A 27,934-nucleotide genomic window follows, 5' to 3' on the forward strand; every position below is an offset into this window, starting at 1 on the left:
ATCGCCCGATGCTCTGCGGGTGCTCAGCTCTTGCGAGAGCGCCTCCTGCTGGTTAAGAGCAATGTCAGAAGCTGTGGTGGCTGGCTAGGTGAAAGCGAGGGATCCAACCAGGGGGTGGCACCAGATTAACATAGTAAAATGATAAATAAATAAATAAACAAATAAGTAATAAGATCATCTCCAGGTATTTGCAGAAAATTCTCTTTAAACATTAATGATGGTATTCTACTAAGTATTGAACTTTGCTGGTCTCGGCTTTTAATTTGACTGTGGACTTTTAAAAAGTGGGGTTTAAAAAACTGGGTGCTTTTTCTTTCTTGTAACCTTTTTTAAAAAAAAAATTAGAAAAAGTGGAAAAACTAAGAATAATAATGGGTGATCTCCAATTAAGTTGTACTCAGAGCAGATTCACTGGAATTAACAACATGATGAACTTAGGTCTTTTAATTTGAATGGGTTTACTCTGAGTAGAACTTAGTAGGTTACAACTTCATAATAGTAAGAGTATTACTATAAAATTACTAATAATATAGTCGGTCAATGAGCAATTAACACACTGATTCAATTCACACATGTGTAGTGGGAATAACTGCATTGCCCACTTCGCAGGGTTGTTGTGAGAAAAAAGCACAGATTGCGAAGCCTGGGGTTTAGGAGAACGCTTTCCCCACCTGCCAGGCCACCTAAGTGCTTCCATCGTTTTGCCACGGAAAGTGTAGGGAAAATGCAGCTGCGGGGCCTTTTTGGTGGTGACCCCATCTCTTTGGAACACTTTCCAGGAAATGGAGACTGTGATTCTTGCACTGCCGGGGTTGGACTAGATAACCCTATGGGTCCCAGCTCTACAATTCATTGATTCTAAGGCGTTCCCCTTAAATGTTACCAGTAGTTTGGGCTGAATCTCTGTTAGCTTTGCTCTGTTCCTTTAGTATGGGGAAACAATTTTTTTTCAGTCCGAGGGCCACATTCCCCTCTGGGCAACCTCCCGAGGGCCACCTGCCAGTGGTGGGTGTGGCCAGAGGAAAAATGGGTGGAGCAGCAAAGGCAAAATTTACCTTTGTATAGTAGGCTAGTGTCTACACACCCACAGACAGTCCCCCAAAAAGAGAGTAAGAACAGAATTCAAGGATGCATCCCAGCCAGGCAAAAGCAGGTCCACTGAGGGGCTTGGGTTCGGGAGCACTCTGAGGGCCAAACATAAAGGTCTGGAGGGCCACATTCAGCCATTGGGCATAAGGTTCACCACCCCTGTTCTAGTGCATTGACCGGTATTGTTCAAAACTGGCATCTTTTTAAACGTTGTGCTTTAGTTATTGCCATCTTATAATTATAGGGCCTCTACAATGCAGGGATCACACTTAAAGCATCCGTGACAGACAGCCATCCAGCCTCTGCTTAAAAACCTCCAAGGAAGGAGAAGTCCTCCATCTTTCAAAGTTCAACTGTCTCTCAGCTCTAGAACGGTCACTGCTATTTTTCTATAAAAAAAGAGAACTCACCATGAATGCCATCCTGGCAATGACGCCCACCTGAGAGGAGCCGGAACTCAGTTCCGAGGAGTCCTGGTTGGAAAAAAAGCCCTGGGAACAGAGTTATTTTAAAGTTGTTAAGACCTGCAGGGGAATTTCATCATTTTGAACCTGGAGATGCAGGGCCAACATTGCAGGGTCAGAGATGCAGTGCTTCGAAGGGCCGTGCATAGGAGAGGCGGCCATGGCCTCTGGGCAGGTCCTTAGGGTTGTGTCTGATGACATCACAGTCCAGCAGGATGACATCACAGCTTTGTGATCTTGCCAGGACCTTGCCGAGCTGAGGAAACGGAGGGGCCCCTGAAGATGCTCCCAGAACAACCAGGCGCTTTATGGAGGGCCCAAGATCACCTGTGCTTAGCACTGCCGGCAGGGCTCGTGCCCCGACGGCGGAGGACCAGGGGAAGCCAGCGGCGCCATGGGCTCCAATGAGAAGGGGCCGCCCGCCAGGATGGTTCTGCCTGTTCCAGCCAACGTAGCCCACGAGCCCCGCCAGGGCTCTCCCCGGCGAAGCAGAGAGACCCGGGGGAGCACGTCCCCTCGGCGAGAAGGAGCCTCCGGCACCCGGTCCCATCGAGGGAGCAGCCCTCAGAGAGCCAGTGAGCATCTGAGAAGCTCCTCGCCCCCCAGAGGGAGTGATGCAGGCCAGAGCTCCTCCCCTCGGCGAGGAAGTGAACTGTCCCAGAATGCATTGCCCCAGAGGGGGAGCGTCAGCGAGGCTCCCCAAAGACTGTCCGTTCTGCCGGCTGCCTCTTCACGGAAGGGAAGCGAGGTCTCCCAGGGCACCCTTTCTCAGAGGGGGGCCGAGGAACCCCGAAGGCCGTCTGTTCCAAGAGGGCCAAACAACCTTGTTCCGGGCCCTTCTCTGCGGAGAGGGAGTGGGGTCTCCGAGAATTCGTTCTACCAACAACCGGGTGACCTTCTGCGGAACAATTCTCCCCACAGAGGAAGTGATGCTTTCTGGAGCAGGACCTCCTCGCCAAAAGGGGGCGAACTCCCAGCTGGGACCTCATCCCGCCGAGGGAGTGAGCTCTCCCAGGGACCTGCCTTGAGGTCAGGGTGTCAGGAAGAAAACGAGCTCTCCTTCGGGGGTCCTCCGCAGAGAGGGAGGACGTCCATCCGGAACATCTCCCCTCAGCCGGTGGTGGACTACCGGTGCGGCAAGTGTTCCATCCAGCCGGGACAGCTCACCATGACGAACAGCCAGATGCTGATGGCGATGCAACAGAGCCTCAATTCGCAACGGGAGGAAATCTACCAGAGGTCCCGGGCTGCATCCAGAATAGGGAGAACCCAAGTAGACAACAGATGCATCCCCATCTCCCCAAATCCGAGTGACTTGCCCCAGGTGACAACCCAGAGCTATCTGAGGCCTATGGCGAGTCCCAAGGAGGATTCTGCACGAGTAAATCCCCCAAAGAGGGAATCCTTTCAGGTGCCCAAGGGGTTTCCCCAGCTGGCACTGGAATTGGGACCACAGGACACCTGCCAGCCACCTCGGAAACTCATCCGCAAACACGTCCCCAACCCCAAGGACGAGTGGACCCAGACGGAGCCGGCCTACAAGGTCTCCGTTTTCCCAAAGAGCGACTCTCCTCAAGCAGAGGTGTGGTTGGCCCTTCCTCTCCCCACAGAGGCTGAAGTAAGGAGGAGCTCTCTTGAACCGCACTCTGAACCCACCCGCCGGAAGAGCTCTCCTCCCAGGGAGCCAGACATGAGGCGGGCCACCCCTGAACCGCCCCCTGAACCCACCCGCCGAAGGAGCTCTCCTCCCAGGGAGCCAGACGCAAGGCGAGGCACCCATGTGCCCCCTCAAGAACCCACCCACCGGAAGAGCTCTCCTCCCAGGGAGCCAGATCCGAGGCGGGGCACCCTTGAACCACCCCTTGAACCCACCCGCCGAAGGAGCTCTCCTCCCAGGGAGCCAGACGCGAAGCGGACCTCCCTCCAGGCAAGGTCTGAACCAATCCAGGCCATCTACAGGCCTTCCCTCCACCCTGTGTATGAATCTGAGTATCTCTGCCCAATCCACCAGGAGATGGAGGATGCTTGGAAGCGGGCTCTCTCCCCGGGGCATGAGCCACATGGCCAGCAACCCCTTTCCACTGCCGAACAGAGAAAAAGTTCCCTCCAAGCCCGGCTCGAACCGGCTCCAAGGGGATCCGTCCCTCAGGAGCCTGAGGCAAGAAGGGTCTCCTTGCTGAAAGATGTCGAAGCCAAGAGGACCCCCCTCCAAACAGTCCCCAGATCCACCATTTGTGTGCCCCCCTGGCCTGACTCTCTGCCGCAAGAATTCCAGCCTGTCTACAGACCTGCTTCTCATCCAGAGAGCGAATCTGAGTACAGGTGCCCTTTTCATAAAGAAATGGAGGCAGCCCTCAGCCGGTCCGCCCCTCCAGGGACTGATATTCCACACAGGGGCTCCCTCGTCAGGGAGACCCCACAGCACGGGAGCCTTGGGCCAGCTTGGACCCAGTCAGAGCCTGGCCTCGATGCCCATCAGGTTCCGAGAGGTTCTCTTCAGCCCACCACCGCCACCATAGCAAGACCCAGGCCCTTGTCGGATCCAGAGGCCACCGTGGACTGGGGACTCTTGCCTCCAAGGCCCTTAAGCAAGTTTGGGCCTCAGTCAACTTGGTGGCCCTTGCTCCAGCCAGGCCAAAGCCCTCCCACCCCGGATGTGATGGACAGGCACCTCAGCCTACCAGCTCCAGACTTCGGAGAGAAGCATTCCAGCTTAGCTCTGGATTTGAGGGAGAAGCCCTGCAGCCTGCCAGCTCCAGATTTGAGGGAGAAGCCTCGCTCCAGCTTAGCTCCGGACTTGAGGGAGATGTTAAGCAGCCCGCCAGCTCCGGACCCAGCAAAGGTCGCGGCGGCTTTTCCTGGGGAGTTGGAGGAAGCCTTGGGTTTGCCGCAGGATGCCATTTCCACCTCGAGCAAAGACCTGCCAAGACAGACAGCGCGTTTGGAAGAGCCGCCTGCCCACCAGGACCAGAGGCTGGCGTGTGTGGGCCCCAGCAGTGAGGCCGATGACCTCATCAACCTGCGGCGAGGGAAGGACCCCCTGAGGTTTAGTGCTTTCTTTGTGGGTATGTTGCAGGAGTCTGTTGGGCTGCATCTCGTGCCACCAGGCTGGGCCCCCCCTTGAGGAGGGCAGAGGAGGCTGCACTCATCAGAGGCAAGGTGGATTTGCAAAGATGAAATAAAAAGCCCCCCCCCGTTAGTTTAAAAATATATATTAAAACATGAAGTCAGCTTTAGCTGTGATTCCTGCATTTTAAGGGGTTGGACTAAATGACCCTTTGTGTCCCTGCCAGTTCTGCAAATCTATGATTACCTGTTTACATGTGGAAGGTCCTGCGTTCCATTCCTGGTGTCCCCAGTTAGGTAGGTTTCTTTGCCTGAAACTGAAGAGGTGGTGCTGCTGCCAGTCAGAGTGGCCAGTGCTGAGCTAGGCAGGGCTGGACACAGTAGTGCAGTCATCAGACCCGGTGAGGGCTGGTCCAATACATTTTGCCACCTGAGGCAAAGGACAAGATGATACCCGCCCCCATTCGACATACAGAATCTGACTGGACTCACAAATGACTCTTATTTCGACAACATCCCCAACTGCGCCTAAGGCAGGAGGGCAGCTTAGGGGGTGCAGAGTAAAGGTTAGCTTAGGGGGCACAGGAGGAAGGGTTGCAGGACTGCTGTTTGCCACTCCTACGCCCCTGCCGCCCGAGGCTGCTGCCTCACTTTGAAGAAGGATCCCACTGCCTGTCCAGTTGAGTTCCATCTGTGAGTTTGGAGGTTGGCACCACCTTCTCCCCACTCAGACTCCTTTGGGAAGAAGGCAGGGTATAAATTCAGTCAGCCCTGTGTGGAAAAATGGTTGCCCAAGGTCGCTGTCTCAATCTCCCTTATGGTAGGGCTGACTCTCAGTCGAGTTCCTGTTCAGCTAAGGGCAAGGCAGAAAAAACACCGACAGGCAAAGATGTCCTTTTCAGTCTCTCTCATTCCACATTTTCACATTTTGCATTAAAAAAAAAAATCCCCATGAAAATTCACCAGCATTTTACTGTGATTTCCTCCCAACATACACCTTTTCGCATTTAATTTTGCATAATATACTCATTTTGGCAAAACAGCTTCCCCATATCAAATGCATTTCTTTATGTCACATATGCCTTTTAATGCACGCTTTACTGCACCAAGTACATGCACTTCTGCACATGTTGCTTGGATGGAGAAATGCATTGCAAATTTCAGAGAAATGCGAATTTTGTAAGATGAACTGTGTTTTGGGAGGCATATTGATTTGGGAAGTGCGAATCAGGTGGCTCCACCTTAAAATGAGGAAAGGATGGGATTTCTCCACCTCTCCCAAGCACGGCTCCTACATACGGCACTCACTCAGGTCAGCAGAGAAAGGGTCACAGTGCAGCGTAACATTAACTGGAAATGCCCTTAGGGATTGAGCTGAGGATCTTATGCATGCCAAGCAGGTTGCTTTGCCACCAGTGGCAGCTTGGGAATGGTTGGTCTATGTGTGTGTAAGGCATGGAGTTCGGCACTAGGGGGCGCCAGAGGCAATGGCAGGTGGGGCCAACGCATCCTTGTTTGGAGGGGGCCTGGAAGAGACAAGAGGGGAAGATTACTGTTGTTGTTGCTGTTGCTGCTTTTATTACTTATTTATTTTGTAAAAACAAAATGAAACCCTCAAGGCAGTTTACAAGGAGAATACAGTGGTACCTTGGTTCTCAAACTTAATCCGTTCCAGAAGTCCGTTCCAAAACCAAAGCGTTCCAAAACCAAGGTGCACTTTCTGATAGAAAGTAATGCAAAATGGATTAATCCATTCCAGATTTAAAAAAACACCCCCTAAAACAGCAATTTAGCATGAATTTTTACTATCTAATGAGACCATTGATCCATAAAATGAAAACAATAAACAATGTACTGCAGTCACACAATCAATCAATCAGTAGCTGAACTGGGTTTCACACAGAGCTGCAAAAACAAAAACAAAAAATGCTGAGACAGACCTTGGTGTAATACTCAAAACAGAAGTGTGGCACTCAAATTAGAAGCGTAACACTCAAAACGAAGCACATTCGGCTTTCAAAAAAAGTTCGCAAACCTTACTTCCGGGTTTGCAGTGTTTGGGTTCCAAGTTGTTTGAGTACCAAAGCGTTTCAGAACCAAGGGACCACTGTAAAGCAATAAAATTATCAGTGAAACTAACTCTTTAAAACATTTTAAAAGAATCAAAACCAAAAACAGATCAAAACGTCCGTCAGCATTCTACCTGCCTGGGCAGGCTTACCTAAACTAAAACGCTTTTAGCCGGCACCAAAAAGAGGAGAGTACTGGCGCCCCCTGATGTCAGAAGGCAGGGAGTTCCAGAAAATAGACGCTGCCCCGCTAAAAGGTCAATTTCCCTATATCCCACCAGCCCCAGGGGCCAGCATGCCCAAAGTTTGGGGATGAGTTGGGGTCTGACAATATCTTGGGAAGCCCCCACATATATCTCTCTCCCAAACCCTCATGCAAGTCGCTGGCTCTGTTTGCTTGTAGCAGGGCTGGATCCGAGCTAAAACAAGGCCCTGATGCTCGGCTTTCGAGGGGCAGAACAGCTTGCGGGAGACGCAAGACCCCCAAGGTTGCCACTGGGAAAAGCGTGGGGTCTGTGCCACCTTCCCTGCCACCACTGTGGGCTCGGCTTCGCCAGAGTGCCTCCCCTTCCCGGGCAGCCTCTGACTCCTTCTTCTCCTCCTGAGTTCAGGAGCCTGGCCAATAAAAATAATCTCGCAAGCAGGATCCCCAGGCTGGCTGGCTAGCTTCCCTCCTGCCTCTCAGATGCTGCACTGCAGCTCCTAATGCTTCTTTCCCTCTTCCTCTGTTCTAGATGTCTCGGACGAGATGCACACGGACGTTCTCTGGTGGCTGAAAGGTGGGTGTTTTTGGAGCGCAATCCCAGGGGGCGAGAGGGAAGGGAAAGAAAGCAGAGTTCCTGTTTTTGATTTGTCATTGTGTGTCTGTGCTGAAATGGCTCTGTGGCCTTTCCTGAAATTGTCCCTTCCTGGGATCCTTTTCCTGCAAGCCCTGAGGATGTAGGACCAGGGCCAAATCGGGGTGTGTGTTCGGTGTCACAGATCAACAAAAACTTGCTGCTCCTCCCAGCAAGACGTTGTCCATTTTCTAGTTATTCCACTCCCTGCTGCTTGACTAGCAAGTGGGGAGTCTCAAGTTGTGCAGTGATCCTGACTTAGGAGTAAACCCCACTGGACACAGCAGGGCTTCTGAGTAAAATGCACATTGAGACTGCTCCGTTGGCATCATAGAGAACCAGTGCAGCATGGTGCTTAGAATGTCCGTCTAGGGCCTGGGTGAGACTGGGGTTCGAATCCTCACCTGTCGGTGAAACTCACTAGGTGACCTTGGGCCCATCACTGGCTCTCCGCCAAATCTACCTCGCTGGGTTGTTGTGAGGATAAAATGAGAAGGGGGAGACCATGTGCACACCGCCTTGAACTCCTCAGAGAAAAACTTGGGAAATAAACACAATAAAAAATAAATTGCTATCAGAAGAGAAGCATGTCCCATTACACAGCAGCTGAATCAATACAGTGGTACCTCGGGTTACATACGCTTCAGGTTACGTAGGCTTCAGGTTACAGACTCCGTTAACCCAGAAATAGTGCTTCAGGTTAAGAACTTTGCTTCAGGATGAGAACAGAAATTGTGCTCCAGCGGTGAGGCAGCAGCAGGAGGCCCCATTAGCTAAAGTGGTGCTTCAGGTTAAAAACAGTTTCAGGTTAAGTACGGACCTCCGGAACGAATTAAGTACTTAACCCGAGGTGCCACTGTATTCTATAGAAGATACTCTAAATTCTTCATTAACAGCAGAGGACTTACCAAAGAGTTGCCAAACATTTTGAGGTTCTTCATTATATCTGATGCACCCCCTTGCAGGCCTTGGCTGTAGACATTTTTTCTTTGTTTCTGTTAGCCTGTGCAAAGTCATCGTTTCTTTCCCATCCCTTTCATTTTTAGAGGCAAATGTTCTTTGAGGTTCACACACATTTATTTATTTCCACCTTTTTCTCTGAGACGCTCAATGCGGCATGCACGTGGGTCTCCCTCTTCTTCAGTTAATGCCAACAACAACCCTGTGAGGGAGGCTAACTCAGCCGCAAAACTCACTGGGTGGTGAACTTGGGGGCCAGCCACTGCCTCACAGGGTTGTTGTGGGGATTAAGTGGGAGGAGAAGGGAGAACCATTCACCCCCTGGAGAAGAAGGTTGCTTAGGGATGCAATAAATAATAACATAAATAAAGATAACGAGCAGAGAAAAACATTGACAGGTTTGCCCCTTCCCTGGTTAGTGCACAAGCATGGCCCATTAAAACCCTGTCATTCCTCCACTGATTCACACCACAGGTGGGCTGGAGGACATAAGGACACAATAAAAGCCTGCTGGATCAGACCAATGGCCCATCTGGTCCAGCATCCTGTTCTCACAGAGGCCAAATGGGAAACCTGCAAGCGGGACCTGAGTCCCCTTCCCCTCCTGTGGTTTCCAGCAAGTGGTATTCAGAAGCATTGCTGCCTCTGACTGTGGAGGCAGAGCAGAGCCACAATGGATAGCAGCCACCGATAGCTTTCTTTTCCTCCATAAATTGGCCTAATCCTCTTTTAAAGCCATGTAGTTTGGTAGCCATCACTGCCTCCTGCGGGTGCAACTTCCATAGTTTATGCGTTGTGCGAAGAAGGACTTTACTTTGTCTGCCCTAAATCTCCCAACATTAAGTACAGTGGTACCTCGGGATGCGAGCAGGATCCGATCCAGAGCCCCGTTCGCATCCTGAATGGAACGTAAGACGCAATGGCGCGTCTGCACGTGCGTGGGTTGTATTTTGCCTCTTCCGCGCATGTGCGTGATGTCATTTTGAGCATCTGCGCATGCGTGAGTGGCGAAACCCGGAAGTAATGTGCTCCGTTACTTCCGGGTTGCCGCAGAGTGCAACCCGAAAGCGCTCAACCTGAAGCACATTCAACCCGAGGTATGACTGTACAGTGGTACGTTGGGTTACATACGCTTCAGGTTACAGTCTCCTCTAACCCAGAAATAGTACCTTGGGTTAAGAACTTTGCTTCAGGATGAGAACAGAAATCATGCTCCGGCGGTGCAGCGGCAGCAGGAGGCCCCATTAGCTAAAGTGGTGCTTCAGGTTAAGAACAGATTCAGGTTAAGAACAGACCTCCAGAACGAAGTACATAACCTGAGGTACCACTGTATTGGATTCAGTATTCCATGAATCTTCCAACATTCAAGGCACCACAAGGCTTTTCATTGTCTTCTCTGTAAGCGGATGTCTAGCCTTCTGGAAATGCTAAGACAGAATCCTCGTTGCTTGCTGCCACCCGCCACTAAAACCAGAAACTGATTTGCAACATACAATTAGGTTGTAGTGGAGAGTGATGCTGTTACATTCAGGTCCCGCTTGTGGGATTCCCATTGGGGGCATCTGGTCGGCCACTGTGAGAACAGGATGCTGGAGTAGATGGGCCATGGGCCTGATCCTGCAGGGTTCTTCTTATGTTGGTAATGGTATTAGCCAATCAGTCACTCAGAGCCAGCAATTCTGAATTTACCCTGAATTTCCTGTGGCTCAGAGTAGCATGGTTAAGTGAAGACAGGAGCAGCACTGAAGGGTGGTCAAAAGGCCAGGACTGGTCAGCAGTGTTCATTCTCCCATTATCTTTAGAATCGTCTTCTGGAACATTGGTGGGCTGCCCCCTCACTTCACATGTTTAAGTCTCTTTTTAAAACTCATCTTTTTTTCCTAAGGCCTTTGGGGCTGGTTAGCGAGTTTTATTATACACGGTGCTGTGGATTGTGAATTACACATTTTAAAGCATTGATTTTTTATTGTTTAAATTTGTTGTTTGGGGCTGCATACCCTCCAGGGTGGAATTTCTTATTTTAATTGTGTACAGAGCCTTGTACATGGGTGGAACTATAATAATTCAATCACCATCATCATCTCATTAATAGCAACGACGACTAAAACAATAGCACTAGTAGCAATACTATTAGTCATCATAATAATGACACAAATGCTAAGAGTTGCCATATCTTCTGTGGCTGAACAGCGGTGGAGCAAGCCAATTGGGCACCTGCGGCGGTGCGTGTGCCCTGTGCTCAGGGACGGGGCCTCCAAGGAGTCTGCCTGCCTCCTCCCACAACAGCCGCCCTACAACTGAGGGGGAGACAATAGGCGGACCATTTGGAGCCTGCGGGTGCCGCCCAAGCCACAGCGTCACTCCCAGGAGAGACACGTGGCTTGGGTGTGCTGCAGGCCCCATGGCGAATGCCGCCCGGCATTTTGTCACCCCCCTCAGTGGTGACACCCGGGGCTGTCCGTCCCCATCGCACGCCCCTTCCTTCTCCCTGCAGCTGAAATCAAAGGGCAGAGTCTAGGAGATCATAGGATGGAGCCTTGCAAGGCAAGGGCCAGATCTAGTATTGATAGGGGGCAAAGTCAGGCACTGCATGGTGGATCAGCTGATTTGGGAACTCTGTGTTTGCACTGGAAGCGCCACAGCTGTTGGGATTCCCTGGACTGAGATGGATGTATTTTGGGATGGATGTGATGGGTGGGGGGTGTTTCTCATGGGGGGAAGGAGAATGAGCCAGCTCTCCCTGGTCACCCAAATGCATCCGTCCTGACAGCCATGGGGCTTCTGAGGCCCCTACAAAGCCCCTCTGCTTAGCTCTTGGGTGTGACGCTGCACTAATTTGGTCCCTTCTCTTTCTCATCCTTGCCACCTCCTGACCGCCCATCTCTCCAACCTCTTCCCTGCTTGGGACGATGGCTCTTTGAACCCACCAGACGAAGAGGTAAGAGGGGCCCTCTGTGTGACGTTCCCTTCAGCACTTTAGTATTTGCGTGACTTGCCTGCCCAGTTGGATTGGACCCAACCCCCTCGAGGGAGGTAAGGTCTGCTCTTTTATTCAGGAGGTACAGGGTGGATTAAAAGTAGACCTCAAAATAGTAATGGTCTTACTCTTAAACATCACACTTTAGGTGTGGTCCCTAAGCTTTTGGTTCCCTAAACTCACCCCTAGGGCCCCAAACCTTTAAAAGGTGTTATTCAGAATCGTGGATGGCAAGACCCGCTCAGGAAGATCATAACAGAACACAATTCAAAACGGTAACAATTCTTTGCACATTTAATCAAAAGAGAATTAGAACTATTTGTTGAATTAATTCAACAGAACTGAGGATCCAGGGATACTAGCTCCTGTGCCCCCCTGCCTCTTGGCAATCCCACGGGCCCCCAGGGGGTGTGGACACCCACTTTGGGAACCAGATGCAATTCATGTTACTACAGGTCACCTCCCAGCTTCCCCCTCCCACCCATCATTAGACACCTTAGAGGGAGGAAAGTTGAACTCTCAGAAAGTTATTCCATGCTAATTCATCATTTGTGCATATCTGACTAATGGATGTCTCTCCCATTAGTCAGAGAGTACATTAGGAGTACATTAGGCATCTGACTAAAGTGGAAGACTCTGAGGAGGATGAAGGTGTCCCACATTGCAGAAGGGAAACCTAGGTTTCCACACCCCATTCAAAATGATGGTTTCTGACCTACAAAGCTCTTGATGGCTCAGGACCCCAATATCTTCTGGAACGCCTCTCCTTGGCTATGAGCCCAACCAGACTTTTAGGTCTTCATCTTGACACCCTTCTCTGGGTGCTTCCTTTAAGTGGAGACTCAGAGGGTGATGGCAAGCAAGAGCAGAGCCTTTTTGGTTGTGGCTCCCTGCCTGTAGAACATTCTCTCCCCAGTGAGGTCTGCCTGGTGCTGTCCTTGACATCTTATCTGCCCCCACTCCTAGACCTTTGTTGGGCTATGATGATGCCACTTGCTGTGAGTTTGGACTGCTGAACCTTTTCTCTGCCATTGGCGGGGGTGTGCTTTGTAGATTTCAATGAGCTGTGTGTGTTTTTATTCTAAAGTGTTTTCGGGCTATGCTGGAGCTCAGAGGTGCATTGTAAGTCACCTGGATATCATCTATTGTGCGACAAGTGGCTGACAAATCAAAAGGATTTATTTATTTCAGGTGGGGGTGGGGTGGAGGTGTAAATGACTACAAGGCTCTCACAACAAGTCTATGAGTAGGTTAGGCTGAGAGGGCATGACTGGCCCAAGGTCACCAGTGAGCATCATTCAAACACTGATCTCCAAGGACCTAGTTTGACACTCTGACCACCAAACCACACTGGCTCTCATACTACTACTACTACTACTACTACTACTACTAATAATAATGCACTCAAGGATACTGTCTCATAGCCAGGTCTGCTTGCCTAGTTGCCCATCCTAACAGTTTCCTCTCAGCTCCTTTGCAAGATAAGACCATCAGAAGAGCAGGCCAAGGGGACCCATCTAGTCCTCACAATGGCCAATGGCAATTCTCCCCACTTGGGATTCCCAGCAGCTGGTATTTGGGGGTGTCCTGCCTCCGACAGAGGCGGTCAAACATAGCCATTTTGGCTAGTATGTCATTCATAGCCATATTATGAATTTATCTAATCTTCTTTTAAAACCATCCGGGTTAGTGGCCGTCTTTGCCTCCTGCGGGAGTGAGCTCCACAGTTTAACTCAGCATTGCACGAAGAAGTCCTTTCTTTTATGTGTCTTGAATCTTCTAACATTCAGCTTCATGGGATGTCCATGATGAGTTCCAGTGTTATGAGAGAGGGAGGTAATCTTCTTCCGAATTTATTCCCTTCATTTTCCAACCTGAACAGCCTTCAGGTGTGACCAGTTGGCACATGCAGAGCAGTTGTGGAAACAGGTCTGACTGGGACCCATGGGGCCAGTTAGATGCATAAAGGTAAAGGGACCCCTGACCATTAGGTCCAGTCGTGACCGACTCTGGGGTTGCGGCATTCATCTCTTTATTGGCCAAGGGAGCTGGCGTTCAGCTTCTGGGTCATGTGGCCAGCATGACTAAGCCGCTTCTGGCGAACTACAGCAGCACACGGAAACGCCATTTACCTTTGTGCCGGAGTGGTACCTATTTATCTACTTGTACTTTGACGTGCTTTCGAACTGCTAGGTTGGCAGGAGCAGGGACCGAGCAACGGGAGCTCACCCTGTTGCGGGGATTCGAACCCCCGACCTTCTGATCGGCAAGTCCTAGGCTCTGTGGTTTAACCCACAGCGCCACCCGTGTCCAGTTAGATGCATAGAATTGTAGAATTATAGAGCTGGAAGGGACCCGAGGAGTCATCTTGAACAACCCCTTGAAATCACAGCTGAAGAATCCGGCTGGTGGCCATGCAGCCTCTGCTTATAAACCTCCACCAACTTCCAAGTGAGTCCATTCCACTGTTGAACAGCTCTTACCCTCAGAAAGTTCTTCCTAATGTTTAGTTGGAATTTCCATTCTTGTAGCTTGAATCCATAGGTTCAAGTCCTACCCCCCAGAGCAGGAGAAACAAGCTTGCTCTGTCTTCCATGTGCCAGCCCTTTAGATATTTGAAGATGGTGTTATCATATCACCTCTCAGTTCCCTCTTCTCCAGGCTAAACACCCCCAATCCCCTTCACCGTTCCTCATAAGGCTTGGGTCTCAGGTCCTTTTCTGTCTTCGATTGCCCTCATCTGCACATTTCCTATCTTATGTCACTAGAAATGGGATGCAAGCAATCTTGAGTTCATCCAGGAGATGGCAGTGTTGATTTAACAATGGGCCAGGCATTCTTCTGCCTGAATCCTCTCCAATCTATTTGTTTCCTATATATTGTGGAGGCCACCAAGGTTGTAGGATTAGCCAGAAGGAAGACTCTCTTTTAATTGACTTCTGCTCTGAGGGTGGACAAGTTTTAATGACAGTAAAATAGTGCACTTTTAAAAAAGGAAATGAATATTAAGGAACTTGTAATTGAAGCTTCCTCTGCCACATCCGGTGGGAACAGATTTTGACAGTGGAGCAGTCACAAGGAGCAATTAACAGACGTTGCTAGTACCAGGCGGAAACTTAAATGATGTTGCTGGAAACCATTGTTGACTGGAACTTAAAATCCTAGAATTACAGAGTTCGAAGGGACCCAAAGGGTTCATCTAGTTCAACCCCCTGCAATAGAATGCCTTACTTGTGGGTACAGTGGTACCTCGGGTTATATACGCTTCAGGTTACATACGCTTCAGGTTACAGACTCCGCTAACCCAGAAATAGTGCTTCAGGTTAAGAACTTTGCTTCAGGATGAGAACAGAAATCGTGTTCAGGCGGCGCGGCGGCAGCAGGAGGCCCCATTAGCTAAAGTGGTACCTCAGGTTAAGAACAGTTTCAGGTCAAGTACGGACCTCCAGAACGAATTAAGTTCTTAACCTGAGGTACCACTGTATAAGGATCTTGGCCACGGGGGGGGGGGGGGAGAGGTATTTCCTTGATCACATATAGCCCTTCAAACAGGATCCCTTAACAAAACCTTGGTGTGTGGATATTAGAGCCATTATCCCATAAAGCTTAGAATTGTCTCCACAGACTGGCAGCAGCTCTCCAAGGTTTCATTTGGGCATCTTTCCCACTCCTATTTAGAGATGCTGGGGATTGATACTGGGGTCTTCTGGATGCCAAGCAGGTGTCCTGAGACACAGGAATGTAGGAAACAGCCTTACGCCAAGTCAGACCATTGGTCCATCTAGCTCACCGCAGACTGGCAGTGGCACTCCTGGATTTCAGGCAAGGGGGTCTCCCTCTGTCCTACCTGGAAATTAAGGGAAGTTTAGGGACTGATGTTTTAATGTATTTTTAATCTCTGTTGGAAGCTGCCCAGAGTGGCTGGGGAAACCCAGCCAGACAGCGGGATACAAATAATAAATTATTATTATTATTATTATTCTGGATCCTTCTACATGCAGAGCAGATGTTCTGCCTCTGAGCCTCACCTGTTTCCCAGCCTGTAGCTGAGCAGGGAGAAACAACAAAAGTTAGCATCTCTGCTCTGCGTCTAATTTCATGTGATTCCCCCCCCCCTTTTTTAACAAAAGGTTTTGATCATTTTAAAGTGCAATCAGCACTAGACATCAAGAGAGTTCCTTCTACCCTTTTAATATCTCTTCCTCCTGCCTTGTTTTCCATTCCATTCCTTCTCCCACCTGGTTGTCTGTTTTTTACCTCTCAGCAGTCAGTCAACATTCTGTAGTGACTGAGCATGCTCAGTCTTTAGTCAAGTATTTTTCTTTTTGCAAAAGTATGTATGAGTCTCCCTACCCTTAAGTCTGCTGGGCTCGTGACCTTGCAGGTGAGAGTTGTGCTTCTGTCTCCCTACTGGTGGACTCCCCTCCCCTGAAGTTTGAAAACAAAATTGAATATATTAAAAACCCTTGGGCGCCACCTCTGTTTTAATTCCCTTTCTGGCTAATTGTGCCTATGCCAGGCCACAGAATTGCCCGAGGGCTTCAAGGTGGATGTGCCACTCTGACAGGTATACTAATAGACTTCACCAGGAATAGCTTCACCTGTTGAATTGTTGCACATCAGGCGGCTGTTAAAGACGCAAGAGCAAGGTTGGTTTATTAAAAATAAAATAAAAATTAACCAAGGCTGGCTTAAAAGGGGTGGAGAACATAAGAACATAGAATCATAGAGTTGGAAGGGACCACGAGAGTCATCTACTCTAACCCCCTACAATGCAGGAGTGTTTTGACCAACATGGGACTTGAACCCACAACCCTGAGATTAAGAGCCTCATACTCTACCAACTGAAGGGACGCGGGTGGCGCTGTGGGTTAAACCACAGAGCCTAGGACTTGCTGATCAGAAGGTCAGCGGTTCGAATCCCCGCAACGGGTTGAGCTCCCATTGCTTGGTCCCTGCTCCTGCCCACCTGGCAGTTCGAAAGCATGTCAAAGCGCAAGTAGATAAATAGGTACCACTCTGGCGGGAAGGTAAACGGCATTTCCGTGCACTGCTCTGGTTTGCCAGAAGCGGCTTAGTCTTGCTGGCCACATGACCCGGAAGCTGTACGCCGGCTCCATCGCCCAATAAAGCGAGATGAGCGCCACAACCCCAGAGTCGGCCACGACTGGACCTAATAGTCAGGGGTCCCTTTACCTTTACTCTACCAACTGAGCTATCCCAGCATCCTGTTCTCACAGTAGCCATCCAAATGCCTCTTTTGGGAAACAGGCGAATAGGATTTGAACACAAGCCCTCTCCTCTTCTGCAGTTTTTAGCCTCTGGTATTCAGAAGCATCCCTGCCTCTGACTGTGGAGGCACAGCATAGACATTCTGGCTAGTAGCTTTCAATAGCCCTCTCCTCCATGAATTTTCAAAGCCACTTGGGTTGGTGGCCCTCACTGCCTCCCGTGGGAATGCATGTGCTACGTGAAAAAGGTGTCTGGGGACAACTGCAAGAACGGGTAAGATGAATGTTGCTTTGCAGTCTGGGTGCTTGTCTCTGCAACAGGTCTGGCCCTGCTGGGTTTGGCTGTTGGGAAGAGAGAGGCCTGGGCAGCGGGCCAGATCCTTCCCAAAATAAAATCTGGCCTCTGTAGATAATTATAGCTCTTCCCCCATGAGCCACGAGCTGCTGCAGCCTCCCTCCCTTCACAGGAAGCTGGGCTTAAGGGTGGTCCATCCCATGAGTAGGGGGTGTGACAGGGAGGGGGAGGGGAAAGGGGAGGAATTTGATTCCATTTGCATTTAAAGGCAAACCGACCTCATTTGCACTTGGTGAACTGAAATGCAACTTTCCCTTGGAACCCTCCGAATTTTGCCAAGCCATTCGGCAGCAAAGTAAAAATGCGTATGCTGTGGGCAAGTATGCATAAAAGAGCATATAATCATGAAAAGAACAAACATTATATGATGGAGAAATCGCTTCATAAGAATGTGTATGTTTATTTGGTGAAAATGAGGTGGCTGAACGAAATGCCCTGATTCAGTTCCTAACGGTCCTAGACACACAAAATGAAACTGTTGAACATTTGCTGACCTGTTTATTTTAACAAGTGTTAAAAAGTATGCGTTCTGATTGTTGAGTTTTATTGTACTTTGTAACCTAATGGTGTTACGTTGTGTATGTAAGCTGTTGCACTAAATCAAATGCTGCGGGCCTTAAAGACCAATAGTAGCACCTTAAATTTGGCTCAGAAGCATACAGGCAGCCTGCATCATGTGTGCAGGATAAGTGTGATAGGATCAGAGCACCCGGCTCCTACAAGTCTGCCCTGGTTGAAGCTTCCATACAATCTCCAAGGGCAGCCCCATGCAGAATGCACTGCAGTAATCCAGCCTAGATGTAAGCAAAGCATGTGTCCTGAAGGTGAGGCCCACCTTCTTCTGGTTTGGTGGCTGCCGGTGTGCCGGCTGAAGGTAGTACAGAAATCAGTTCTGGCACCTGAAGAAGGGCATGCCTCCTCCATTCCACAGGCTTCTCCTGCCTTCTCCCTGGGCCACTGGACTGGTGATGTGCAGTGGGAGATGTCTGGTGGCTTGGGGCAAGTCTGAGCTTTGGCCCTATGGGCCCTGGTAGCTGGGGTAGGGTTTCCTTGGGGAATTCCTGTTGGACAGCCTCAGGCAGGGTAGCCTCCTCATCTCCAGTGGTTAGCTCAGAACCTGGAACCTCCCTCTGGTGCCTCTGCTGTGTCCCTGTGTCCAGATCACTGCTGGATCCAGGGTTGTGAAACCTGGCCACTGATGACACCTGAGACTAAGATTTGAGTCCAGGAGCCTCCTCAGAACACCACCAGTGGAATGTTTGAGCCCACAGGGACATTTGCATTGGTCAGAGGCCACGGACTCAGCTATAAAGCCATACCTTGGGTTACAGCCACTTCAGGTTGCGTTTTTTCGGGTTACGCACCCGCCAAAACCCGGAAGTAGTGGAATAGGTTACTTCTGGGTTTCAGCGGTCGCGCATGCATAGAAGAGCGAAATCACGCTTTGCGCATGCGCAGAAGCGCCGAATCGCAACCCGCATGTGTGCAGATGCGCTGCTGCGGGTTGCAAACGTGCATTCCGCATGGATCATGTTCGCAAGCCGAGCGTCCACTGTACAGCTGCAAATCTAACATTTTAAGTGCATTTTACAATTGTGACACTAGATGGAGATGGTGAGCTTATGGCAAATTCCATATATTTTTCAAAACGCTTTTAAAAAGAGCATTTTCACAGTGGTTTTTTATATGTGTCTAGATTCCACCTTTGTTGCGTATCTAATCCAGCAGGGCTCTGGATAGCATATAGGATGGGGGACACCTGACTTGACAGTAGCACATGTGAAAATATCTAGGGGTTTTAATAGACCACAAGCTTGACATGAGTCAACAGTGTGATGCAGCAGCAGAAAAGCTAATGCTATTCCAGGCTGCATCCATAGAAGTCTAGTATCCCAGTCAAGGGAAGTAACAGTACGGCTCTATTCTGCCTTGGTCAGACCATACCTGGAGTACTGTGATCAGTTCTGGGTTCAAGGAGGATATTGACAAGCTGGAACATGTGTAGAGGAGGGCGACTGAGATGATCAAGGGTCCGGCAACCAAGCCTTATTTATAAGCCACAGTGAAGGGAGCTAGGTAAGTTTAGCCTGGAGAAGAGAAGACAGAGGTGATGTGAGAGCCATCTTCAAATATCTGAAGGGCTGCCACATGGAAGATGGAGCAATCTTCTTTTCTTCTTCTCCAGAGGACCCAAACCAGTGGATTCAAATGATTCTGACTCAACATTAGGAAGAGCTTTCTGACAGTAAGAGCCGTTTGACAGTTGAGCGGACAACCTCCAAAGGTGGTGGAATGTCCTTTGTTGGAGGCTTTTAAGCTTAGGCTGTTTGGTCATGTTTCGGGGATTCTTGAGTTGTGATTCCTGCACTGCAGCGGATTAGACTAGATGACCTTTGGAAGTCCCTTCCAACTCTCCAATTTTATGATGATGATAAGGATGGCGAAGCTCGCTGCTCAAAAGAAGACTTATGCCACCTGCTTCAGGGTTGATTGCCATTTCTTCTCCCGCTTCCCCAGCAAGTGCTACTTTGATTTGCTCGGGCTCCAAATGCTGCCATTGACAGCCTCCAACTGTGACTACTGCCAGCTCCCCTCTTGGCACTGTGTGCCAAAGCATCTGTTGCAAGCATCCCACATGCCAGGCTCCCTGAACAGTTCCCGACTGGCTGTTCAGCTCTTTACGGCACGCCGTCCCCGTTGGCGGCTTTGGAGAGATTGTGCCTGCATTTCCAGCACACCGCCATGTGCTGTTTGCTGCCTGCCGTGTTCTGCTACCTGCAGCAGATTTCCAACTAGCCTTACATCCTGCCGGGGTTGTCACCTGTGATGGTGCTAGGCTTCTCCCTTTCTCCAAGGGCCAGCCCTGCTGCGAGGCAAGTAGGTAAGCAGCTGCCCAGAGCCACAGATTTCAAGAGCCAGAGCACAGTGGGAGGCAGGCTGCTGGGATCTGGCAGGCAGCATCCTCTAGGAAGGCCTCCTCTCTGCAAGCCCTGCTGAGGTCAACAGGAGCACAGCAGGGCATAACAATGTGCTGCACACATGTGCCTGTGGGTTTCCCCCTCCTTTTCCACACCAGGTGCCAAAATGTGGCTATTTTCACCAGGGAGGGTGTGTGCACTTCCTCTGGCAAAAGGGCACATTTTGGAAAGGTGCGGAATGGCAGAAATTGGGGGAGGGCCGTAGTTCAGCAGCTGGGCACCTGCTTGGCATGCGGACCGTCCCAGGTTCAATCCCCAAGGGCATCTCCAAACAGGACTGGGGAAAGACGGCCTGTCTGAAAGCTGCTGCCAGTCAGTGTTGACACCATTGAACTACAGTAGATGGACTAGTGGCCTGGCTCAAGCAGTATCCTGGGTTCCCCATTGCAGTGCAGCACCAGAGTCATGAGATGTTGCCCTGGCATGAGAACATAAGAAGAGCCCTGCTGGATCAGGCCCGTGGCCCACCTAGTCCAGCATCCTGTTCTCACAATGGCCAACCAGATGCCTGTGGGAAACATGCAAGCAGGATTCGAACACAAGTTGTGAGGTAGGAGAGCTGAAAAGAATGTCAATACTGTATAGCTCACATCTTGCAATCAATGTGCCCTTTGGGCTGCAGATAGTACCTGGGTAAAGGTAAAGGTGAAGGGACCCCTGACCATTAGGTCCAGCCGTGGATGACTCTGGGGTTGCGGCGCTCATCTCACTTTATTGGCCGAGGGAGCCGGTGTACAGTCATGTGGCCAGCACGACTAAGCTGCTTCTGGCGAACCAGAGCAGCGCCCGGAAATGCCGTTTACCTTCCCACTGGAGCGGTACCTATTTATCTACTTGCACTTTGATGTGCTTTCGAACTGCTAGGTTGGCAGGAGCAGGGACTGAGCAACGGGAGCTCACCCCGTTGCAGGGATTTGAACCACCGACCTTCTGATCAGCAATTCCTAGGCTCTGTGGTTTAGACCACAGCGCCACCCGCGTCCCGTTAGTACCTGGGTAGATGAGTCTAAAAAAGCCTGGGACACAAATTTTCACGGCCCTCCAGCAGTTATGGTGGCTCATTTACCAGAAGTAATGTGTTTAGCATAGACTCTGGAAGTGTATACTCGATTCTGACCAAACTAAACTTCCTGGTGTCTGAAACCAAAAAGGCACATTGATTGACAGATGTGAATCCCACCCCCACCTGCACTCTTCTACTCCACTACAAGGTTTTTCTCCCCTCCTGTGGTTTTTGGCAACTGGTATTGAGCACCATTGCTGCCTTCCACCACTGAAGGCAGAGCACAGCCATCCTGGCTAGTAGCCATTGATAGCCCTCTTCTCCTCTATGGATATGTCCAATCTCCCTTTGAAGTCATGCAGGTTGGTGGCCGTCACTGCTTCCTGTGGCAGTGAGTTCCATGGATTAACTCCATGCTGTGTGGAGAAGTCCTTCCTTTTATCTGTCCTGAGTCTTCTAACATTCAGCTTCATTGGATGTCCACGGTATCTAGTGTTATGAGAGAGGAAGAAAGACTTTTCTCTATCTGCTCTCTCCAAGCATAATTTTGCAAACTTCTACCATGTCTGTCCTCTTCCTTGCCTCTCCCCCCTCTTATCCAGTCTGGGTTTTGCCTTGCAAATCCAGGGGGAAGGCGCACCAGCAACGTTGCTGCTGTGGCAGAGAAATGCATCTGATCTGGAAGGCCTAAGAGGGTAATCCTCAGTAATCCCAGATCTTGGAGGAAGGCGCTCAGTGGACAGGCTACAGATTTAGACTTCCACGGTTCTTTGCTTCCTTGCGGCAGAGTCCTCTGTCCTGCCAGCTCTCCGAGAGCGGAAAGGGAAACACCCTGATTCAAAGCTCTTGCTCTTTTCATCCCTGCCGCCCACTTTGCTGATCTCCTCATTTTGGCCTGCTCTTTCCCGCCTCCTTCACATCACGCAGTGAACCTTGCTGAACCCGAGCCGTCAGGTAGCTCAGATCGATGACCTGCAAAGCTTCTAGTCGTGGCCTCCGTTTGCAGATGGAGATGGTTTACTTTCAGCACCTGTACTCTGCTTTTCTGTGCTGCTATACTGACCCTGAAAGGCTTGCAAAATGTAAAACGAGGCAAATTAAAGCAGTAAAGCAACAGGGTAAACCGAGAGAACTTTGCTAAGCCTGAGCTGCTTTGGAAGCCCAGATCTAACATCCTGTAGGGTAGCTAGGTAGCTAAACAGTAGCTTTGCATGCAGAAGGTTCCAGGTTCAATGAAACCCTGGAATCTCCTGGTGGGAGTCAGAATATCCCCTACCTCAAATCCTAGAGAACCCGCTGCCAATCAGTGTAGACCAGGGGTCAGCAAACTTTTTCAGCAGGAGGCCGCTCCACGGTCCCTCAGACCTTGTGGGGGGCCAGACTATATATTTTTTGGGGGGGTATGAACAAATTCCTATGCCCCACAAATAACCCAGAGATGCATTTTAAATAAAAGGACACATTCCACTCATGTAAAAACATGCTAATTCTTGGACCATCCACAGGCTGGATTTAGAAGGCAATTGGGCTGGATCCGGGCCCCGGGCTTTAGTTTGCCTACCCATGGTGTAGACGATACTGAGCTAGATAGATCAAAGGTCTGAGTTAGTACAGTTTCCCTATTTTAAAGCAGCCCTTGTAACTATGAGGCCCGGAATCTTAGCTCAGTGGTGGCAGAGCATCTGCAGTTGGCCCTGGACTCCGCTGGCAGCTACAGCAGTTCTGCACTCTGCACATGCTCTTTCCCCCGAAAACACCTGTTTCCCCCTCCCCCTTTCTTCCAATCCTGCCTCTTCCTTTCCGAAGCAGGGACGTCCCGTTGCTCCTTTCAACAGCATCAGCCCACGCCCCGGGTTCAAATGCCAGCTCTGCCCTCTGCACGTGCCCAGAGACTCCGCCCCGTTCTGGAGCCGCGGAGGGTCCCACGCTGGCTCCGAGAGAGAGAGAGAGGGAGCGCTGCCCACTGTCCATGCTCAGAGACACTCTGGCGTCCTGGGATCTCCGCCGCAGAGGCCCGGAGGGAGGGAGGGAGACAGGCAGGGAGGCTCCCCCGCCCGTCCTGCCGCCGGTCACATGGCTGCCTGCTTGCCTGCCTCGGTCGGCTGCCCTAATCCGGCGCCCGGCTGGGAGAGGAACGGAGCCAGCCCCGCAGACCTCACCTGCCGGCCCCATCCATCTATCCATCCCGGCCGCTTCCTCCTGCCATGGTAAGCCTCGCGGGTGCGGTGCGCGCCTGGAGCAGCGGGCGGGGGCAATCCGGAGTGACTCCGGAGCCGGGCTGGCGTTATTCGCCGGGATCCGGATGGTTGCGTAAGTGGCTGGCGCGTTCTCGGCTGCCCCGAGAGGCATCGCCCTCCCTGCTCCAGGGAAGGGATGCAGGGCGCCGCCGCCGCATCGCCGAGGGGAGGTTTGGAAGTGGGGGGGGGGGGAGTAGACAGGCCTCTGCCCCGAGCGGCTCTCCAGAGCTGCATTTCGGAGGCACAAGTAGGAGCTCCCCCTTCTCCGTGGCCGCTTTGGCCACAAATACCCTCTTTAGCGCTTTTTCCAGCCAGGAGAAAGGGAGACACTGAGCATCTGCAGAGTGCCTGCCTGCCTGCTTATTTATTTATTTACTGCATTCGCACCCCAGCTTCTTTCCTCGAATGAGCTCAAGGTGGCATACGTGGTCTTTCCCTCCCCTCACAACAACCCTGTGCGGTAGGCCAGGCTGAGAGGCAGTGTGACTGATCCTCAAGGTCACCCACCCAGTGAGTTTCTTAGCGGCAGGCGGATTTGAACCCCGGGCCGCTCAGGTCCCAGCACTCTAACCATTACAGCACACTGGCTCTTGTAAGGTAGAGGTCTGGCCCAGTTTGCACACCACGGAAAGTCAAACTATTTATTTATTTATTGCATCTCTGTCCCAACTTTCCTCCCAGGAGGTCAGGGTGGCATATGGGGCGGGGGGTTCTCTTTTATTCTCACAACAACCCTGTGAGGTAGGTTAGGGACTGAGAGGCGGGGACTGGTCACCATGGTCAACAAGTGAGCTTCATGGCTGAGTGGGATTTGAACCCTAGCTTCTCCAAGGTCCTTGGTTGATGCTCTAACCACTAGGCAACACTGGTCCTTATTCCAGACATGCTGTCCTTCTGCATCTGGAGTAAGGGGGTTAGAGGGGGGGCTTCCTCTCAGTTAGTAAGATTGGGGATTCCCCTTCTTCCGCGCCGGGGAACAGAAACGAGGATGAGTCAGGACTGCGCTTGGCACCAGCCACAAACTGTCTAGCTCATTTTAGGCAAGGATCTGTTTCTCCTCAGCCTCAGTTTTACCACTTGGAATATGGGGTGAATGGATACAGTGTGTGTATGTGAGCCTCCCTCGCAGGGGTGTTGTATGTGCTGTGCTCTAAAGCATTTTAAATGCTCCAGAGGTGGATACTCATTGAAACCGTGAACCCAAGCTGTTGTTGATACTATTTCTGCCATTTATTTATCAGTTTATTGTATTTATTTCCCACTTTTTCCTCCAAGGAGCTCTAAGTGGCATACATGGTTCTCCTCCTCTTCATTTAACCCCCCGCAACAACCCTGTGAGGTTGGTTAGGCTGTGAGGGAGTGAGGCAGTCACCCTGCTAGTTTCATGACTGAGTGGGAGGATTCGAACCATGGTCTCTCCCAGGTCTTAGTACAACTCTCTAACCGCTGTGCCACACTGCCGCTCAGCCACTTTACGCAGCAAAAAAGTCAGAAAGCAACAGAACAAAATGCATAAAAGCCAGAATTATTTTTTAAACCGTGACAATACAAAATCCACACAAAGTTCTCATCCAGCAATTCATTTTTTTCTTCTTACATTTATATTCCCCCTCCTCCCCACTCCAAAAAGCTCTAAGAGATGTTGATGGTTCTCCTCTCCCCACTGTTTCATCCTCACAACAACCCTGTGAGGTAGGCCACACAGAGAGCAGAAGGACTAGCCCAAGGTCACCCAGTGAGCATTAGTAAGGAGGCAACGTCAACATTAACCAGACCTTGGCCTAGTTGCACAAACAACACAAACATTCTTCTTTGGGACATGGGGGTTTTTAATTTCATTTCACGGGAATCGTAGAAATGTAGGGACCCACAGAATCAATGCAGGATGTATATATACATATGTATATGTATATGTATATGTATATGTATATGTATATGTATATGTAGACACCCTGATTCTTGCCCTGATTTTGCCACCCTCTGGAACGAGGTGTGTGTGCGTGTGTGTGTGTGTGTGAGAGAGAGACACCTTGAGGCAATCACCTCCACCCTGAGTCGCCCTTTGGGCATCCCACATTGTTTTCCTCTCATCACACACTTGAGCTGGTCCAAAATCCTCTGGGTGAGACGGAGGGGCCTCTTTCTCCCAGTGTGTAACAAACGTGCAGGATTCGTGGCTGTGAGATGGGATGGGTCACCAGAGGCATGAAAGAATTGGGCACATTCATAGGGGGAAGAAAGGGAATCTCACAATGGCTGTGATGGAACCTCCAGCTTCAGAGGCAGCCTGTCTCTGGATACCAAGCGATGGGATTAAACCACGGAGGAGATCTGCTATCTTTACGCCCACTTCCTAGAGGCACCTGTTGGAAGCAGGGGTATCAGAAGGGGTGGACGTTCAGCCTGTCCCTGTTGGGCTCTTCCAATATCTTTCTTAGGAAGGCTTTGGTTCAGTCTCTGCACTGAAATGATCTTTGCTCTCTGTCTTTCTGGTCTTTGTTTATTTCTAAGCAGTGGGTCATTCTCACACCACCCACTCCTGCAAGACCCCCTTCCCCCATAGATGCCCAGTTGACTGCTTCGATCAGCGGAACTGCCACTGTTAGAGGTGCCACACAACACCCGCCCCACATTTGTAAGAACTTGATATTTTAGCGTGGCATCACCTATGCTTCGAAACTCCCTGCCTATTGATAATCAGCCTTCCCTATTACTCCATTCGGGCACCTGCTGAAAACATCTTTGAGCAACCTGTCCACAGGTTTAGAAAGCTGTTGCGAGTTTTAATCAATTTTAGTCTGTTGTTATTTTACTTTTTATAAAGTCTTAAATACTTATTAATTCTTCTTATTGATAATTTTATTGTGAACAGCTTTGAGTGCATTTTTTTCTCCTTTTAATAACCATGCCGTATATAAATTTCTTGAGAAAAATAAATAAATAAGCACCTCCACCACTCATGTAATTTTCCCATGGCTTTCTACAACACGCGGAAGTTCATGCCAGAGATTCTCAATATATTTTAAAATCTCATGTAACAAGCCAGGCATTCTATGCATGTTTGTGTGTGTGTGTGGCGGAAGCAACAGTTCACTTATAAATAAATCTGGGGGCAGCGGATAGCTTCTCAAGACTTTCCAGATCTTCAGCACTGCTGGCGAAAAGAGTACAGCTTTTTCATTGTACTCTTTCGTCCCCCTTTTTGAGGATCTCTTTGGGGAGAGGCAAAATATTTTAATTGATCCTGGGGTTCAGAAAACAGGGGAGGGCTGTTAACCTACCCCCCCCATTCATTGGCTTCCCAGAAGCAGTTGGCTGTGCAGCATTGGAAACAGGAGACTAGGCTAGGTAGATCTCAGTCTGATCCATTGTTGCTCTTCTTATCGGAACAAGAAAGCTAAATCATTGAGATTTGCTGGTACAGACATGCCTTTAAATCAAATCCATCTGGTTCAAAACTACTTGGTTAAAAGGCATATGATTTAATCAAGCTAGAAAAATATTTGCGAATTGGGCCAACAGCCTTCCTCGCAACTCAGATCTAACAAGTTCTGCAATGCCGTTCGCTTCTGGTTGAGTTCATGTGCTGATAGGCTAAGCTGGCTGATGCTGAGACGAGGATTTCTAGGGATGAATAATATTTAAATTGGCTGTTCAAAAGAGAATTGCATTGCATTGACCTCCCTACTGACTGCTGTAAGCAACCAGCTGACATCCTGTTGACCCTGTAAGATGGCTTCACACCTGAGTTTCTAATGTTTGAGGTCTTTAACACACCTGCAAGCTCATTTGAACATATGCAGAGTGTTTCCCCCTCGTACAGTTCTGGCTGCCTCCCCTCAAAAAGAATATTGTAGAGTTGGAAAAGGTTTGGGAAAGGTCAACCAAAATGATCACCGGGATGGAATGACTCTCCTATAAAAGAAAGTAGCAGTGTTTGGGACTTTTTAATTTAGAAAAATGCTGAGATATGATAGAAGTTTATAAAATGATTCCTGGAATGGAGAAAACACATCAAGAAAAGTTTTCCTCCCTCTCTCATAACCACCAGAATTTGTCAACATCCCATGAAGCTGAATGCTGGAAGATTCAGGACGGATAAAAGAAAGTCCTTCTTCATGCAGCGCATAGTTAAACTGTGGAACTCACTGTCACATGAAGCAGTGATGGCCACCAACTTGGATGGCTTTGAAAGAGGACTTGACAAAATCATGGAGGAGGAGAGGGCTATCAGTGTCTCTCAGCCATAATGGCTATTCTCTGCCTCCACAGTTGGGAGGCAGCAACGCTTCTGAATGCCAGCTACCAGAAGTGCTCCTGTCCTCCAGTCCTGCTTGCTCATTTCCCACAGACATCTGGTTGGCTGTTGTGTGAACAGGACGCTGGACTGGATGAGCCAGGGGCCTGATCCAGTAGGTGCTTCTTATGTTCTTGTTAACTCAGTTCTCCAGCTACAAGAAGGGCATTCAGAGACCAGGGATGTGATCCACATTCAAATCCTGATAGCTCCACGCTTTTGAAACTTTAGCGCTCTTCTGGCTGAGGCCAGTTCACTGGCAAGTGCAGGGCACTCTGCATATGCTCAGAGACACTCCTGTATTGTTCGTTCAGAGGATTCGGAATCAAACTGAACGAATGGAAGCCGGCAGTAAGCGCTGGCTCCCCTCCC

The 27,934-nt window shown here is 50.0% G+C and overlaps 1 protein-coding gene across 4 annotated transcripts in view; it reads left to right on the forward strand.

Annotated features, from left to right (window-relative positions):
* Positions 1–1,426: 1,426 nt before the first annotated feature.
* The window catches only part of SEPTIN4 (septin 4), a 56,150-nt gene continuing 29,642 nt past the window's right edge, over positions 1,427–27,934 (forward strand). Inside the window, exons 1-3 of one of the 4 annotated variants that reach the window (XM_083479221.1) lie at positions 1,427–4,598; positions 7,423–7,467; positions 11,415–11,517. In XM_083479221.1, coding sequence (XP_083335347.1) covers positions 1,948–4,598; positions 7,423–7,467; positions 11,415–11,475 — 2,757 coding nt within the window. In that variant the 5' untranslated portion in view covers positions 1,427–1,947 and the 3' untranslated portion in view covers positions 11,476–11,517. Of the gene's footprint in view, positions 4,619–7,422; positions 7,468–11,414; positions 11,518–22,916; positions 23,236–27,934 lie in introns of those variants that run through there. The other 3 variants (XR_014519965.1, XM_083479222.1, XM_083479223.1) reach the window with 3 other exon arrangements.

Source organism: Podarcis liolepis, assembly GCF_965112155.1.
Source record: "Podarcis liolepis genome assembly, chromosome: 16".
Taxonomy (NCBI): Eukaryota; Metazoa; Chordata; class Lepidosauria; order Squamata; family Lacertidae; genus Podarcis; species Podarcis liolepis.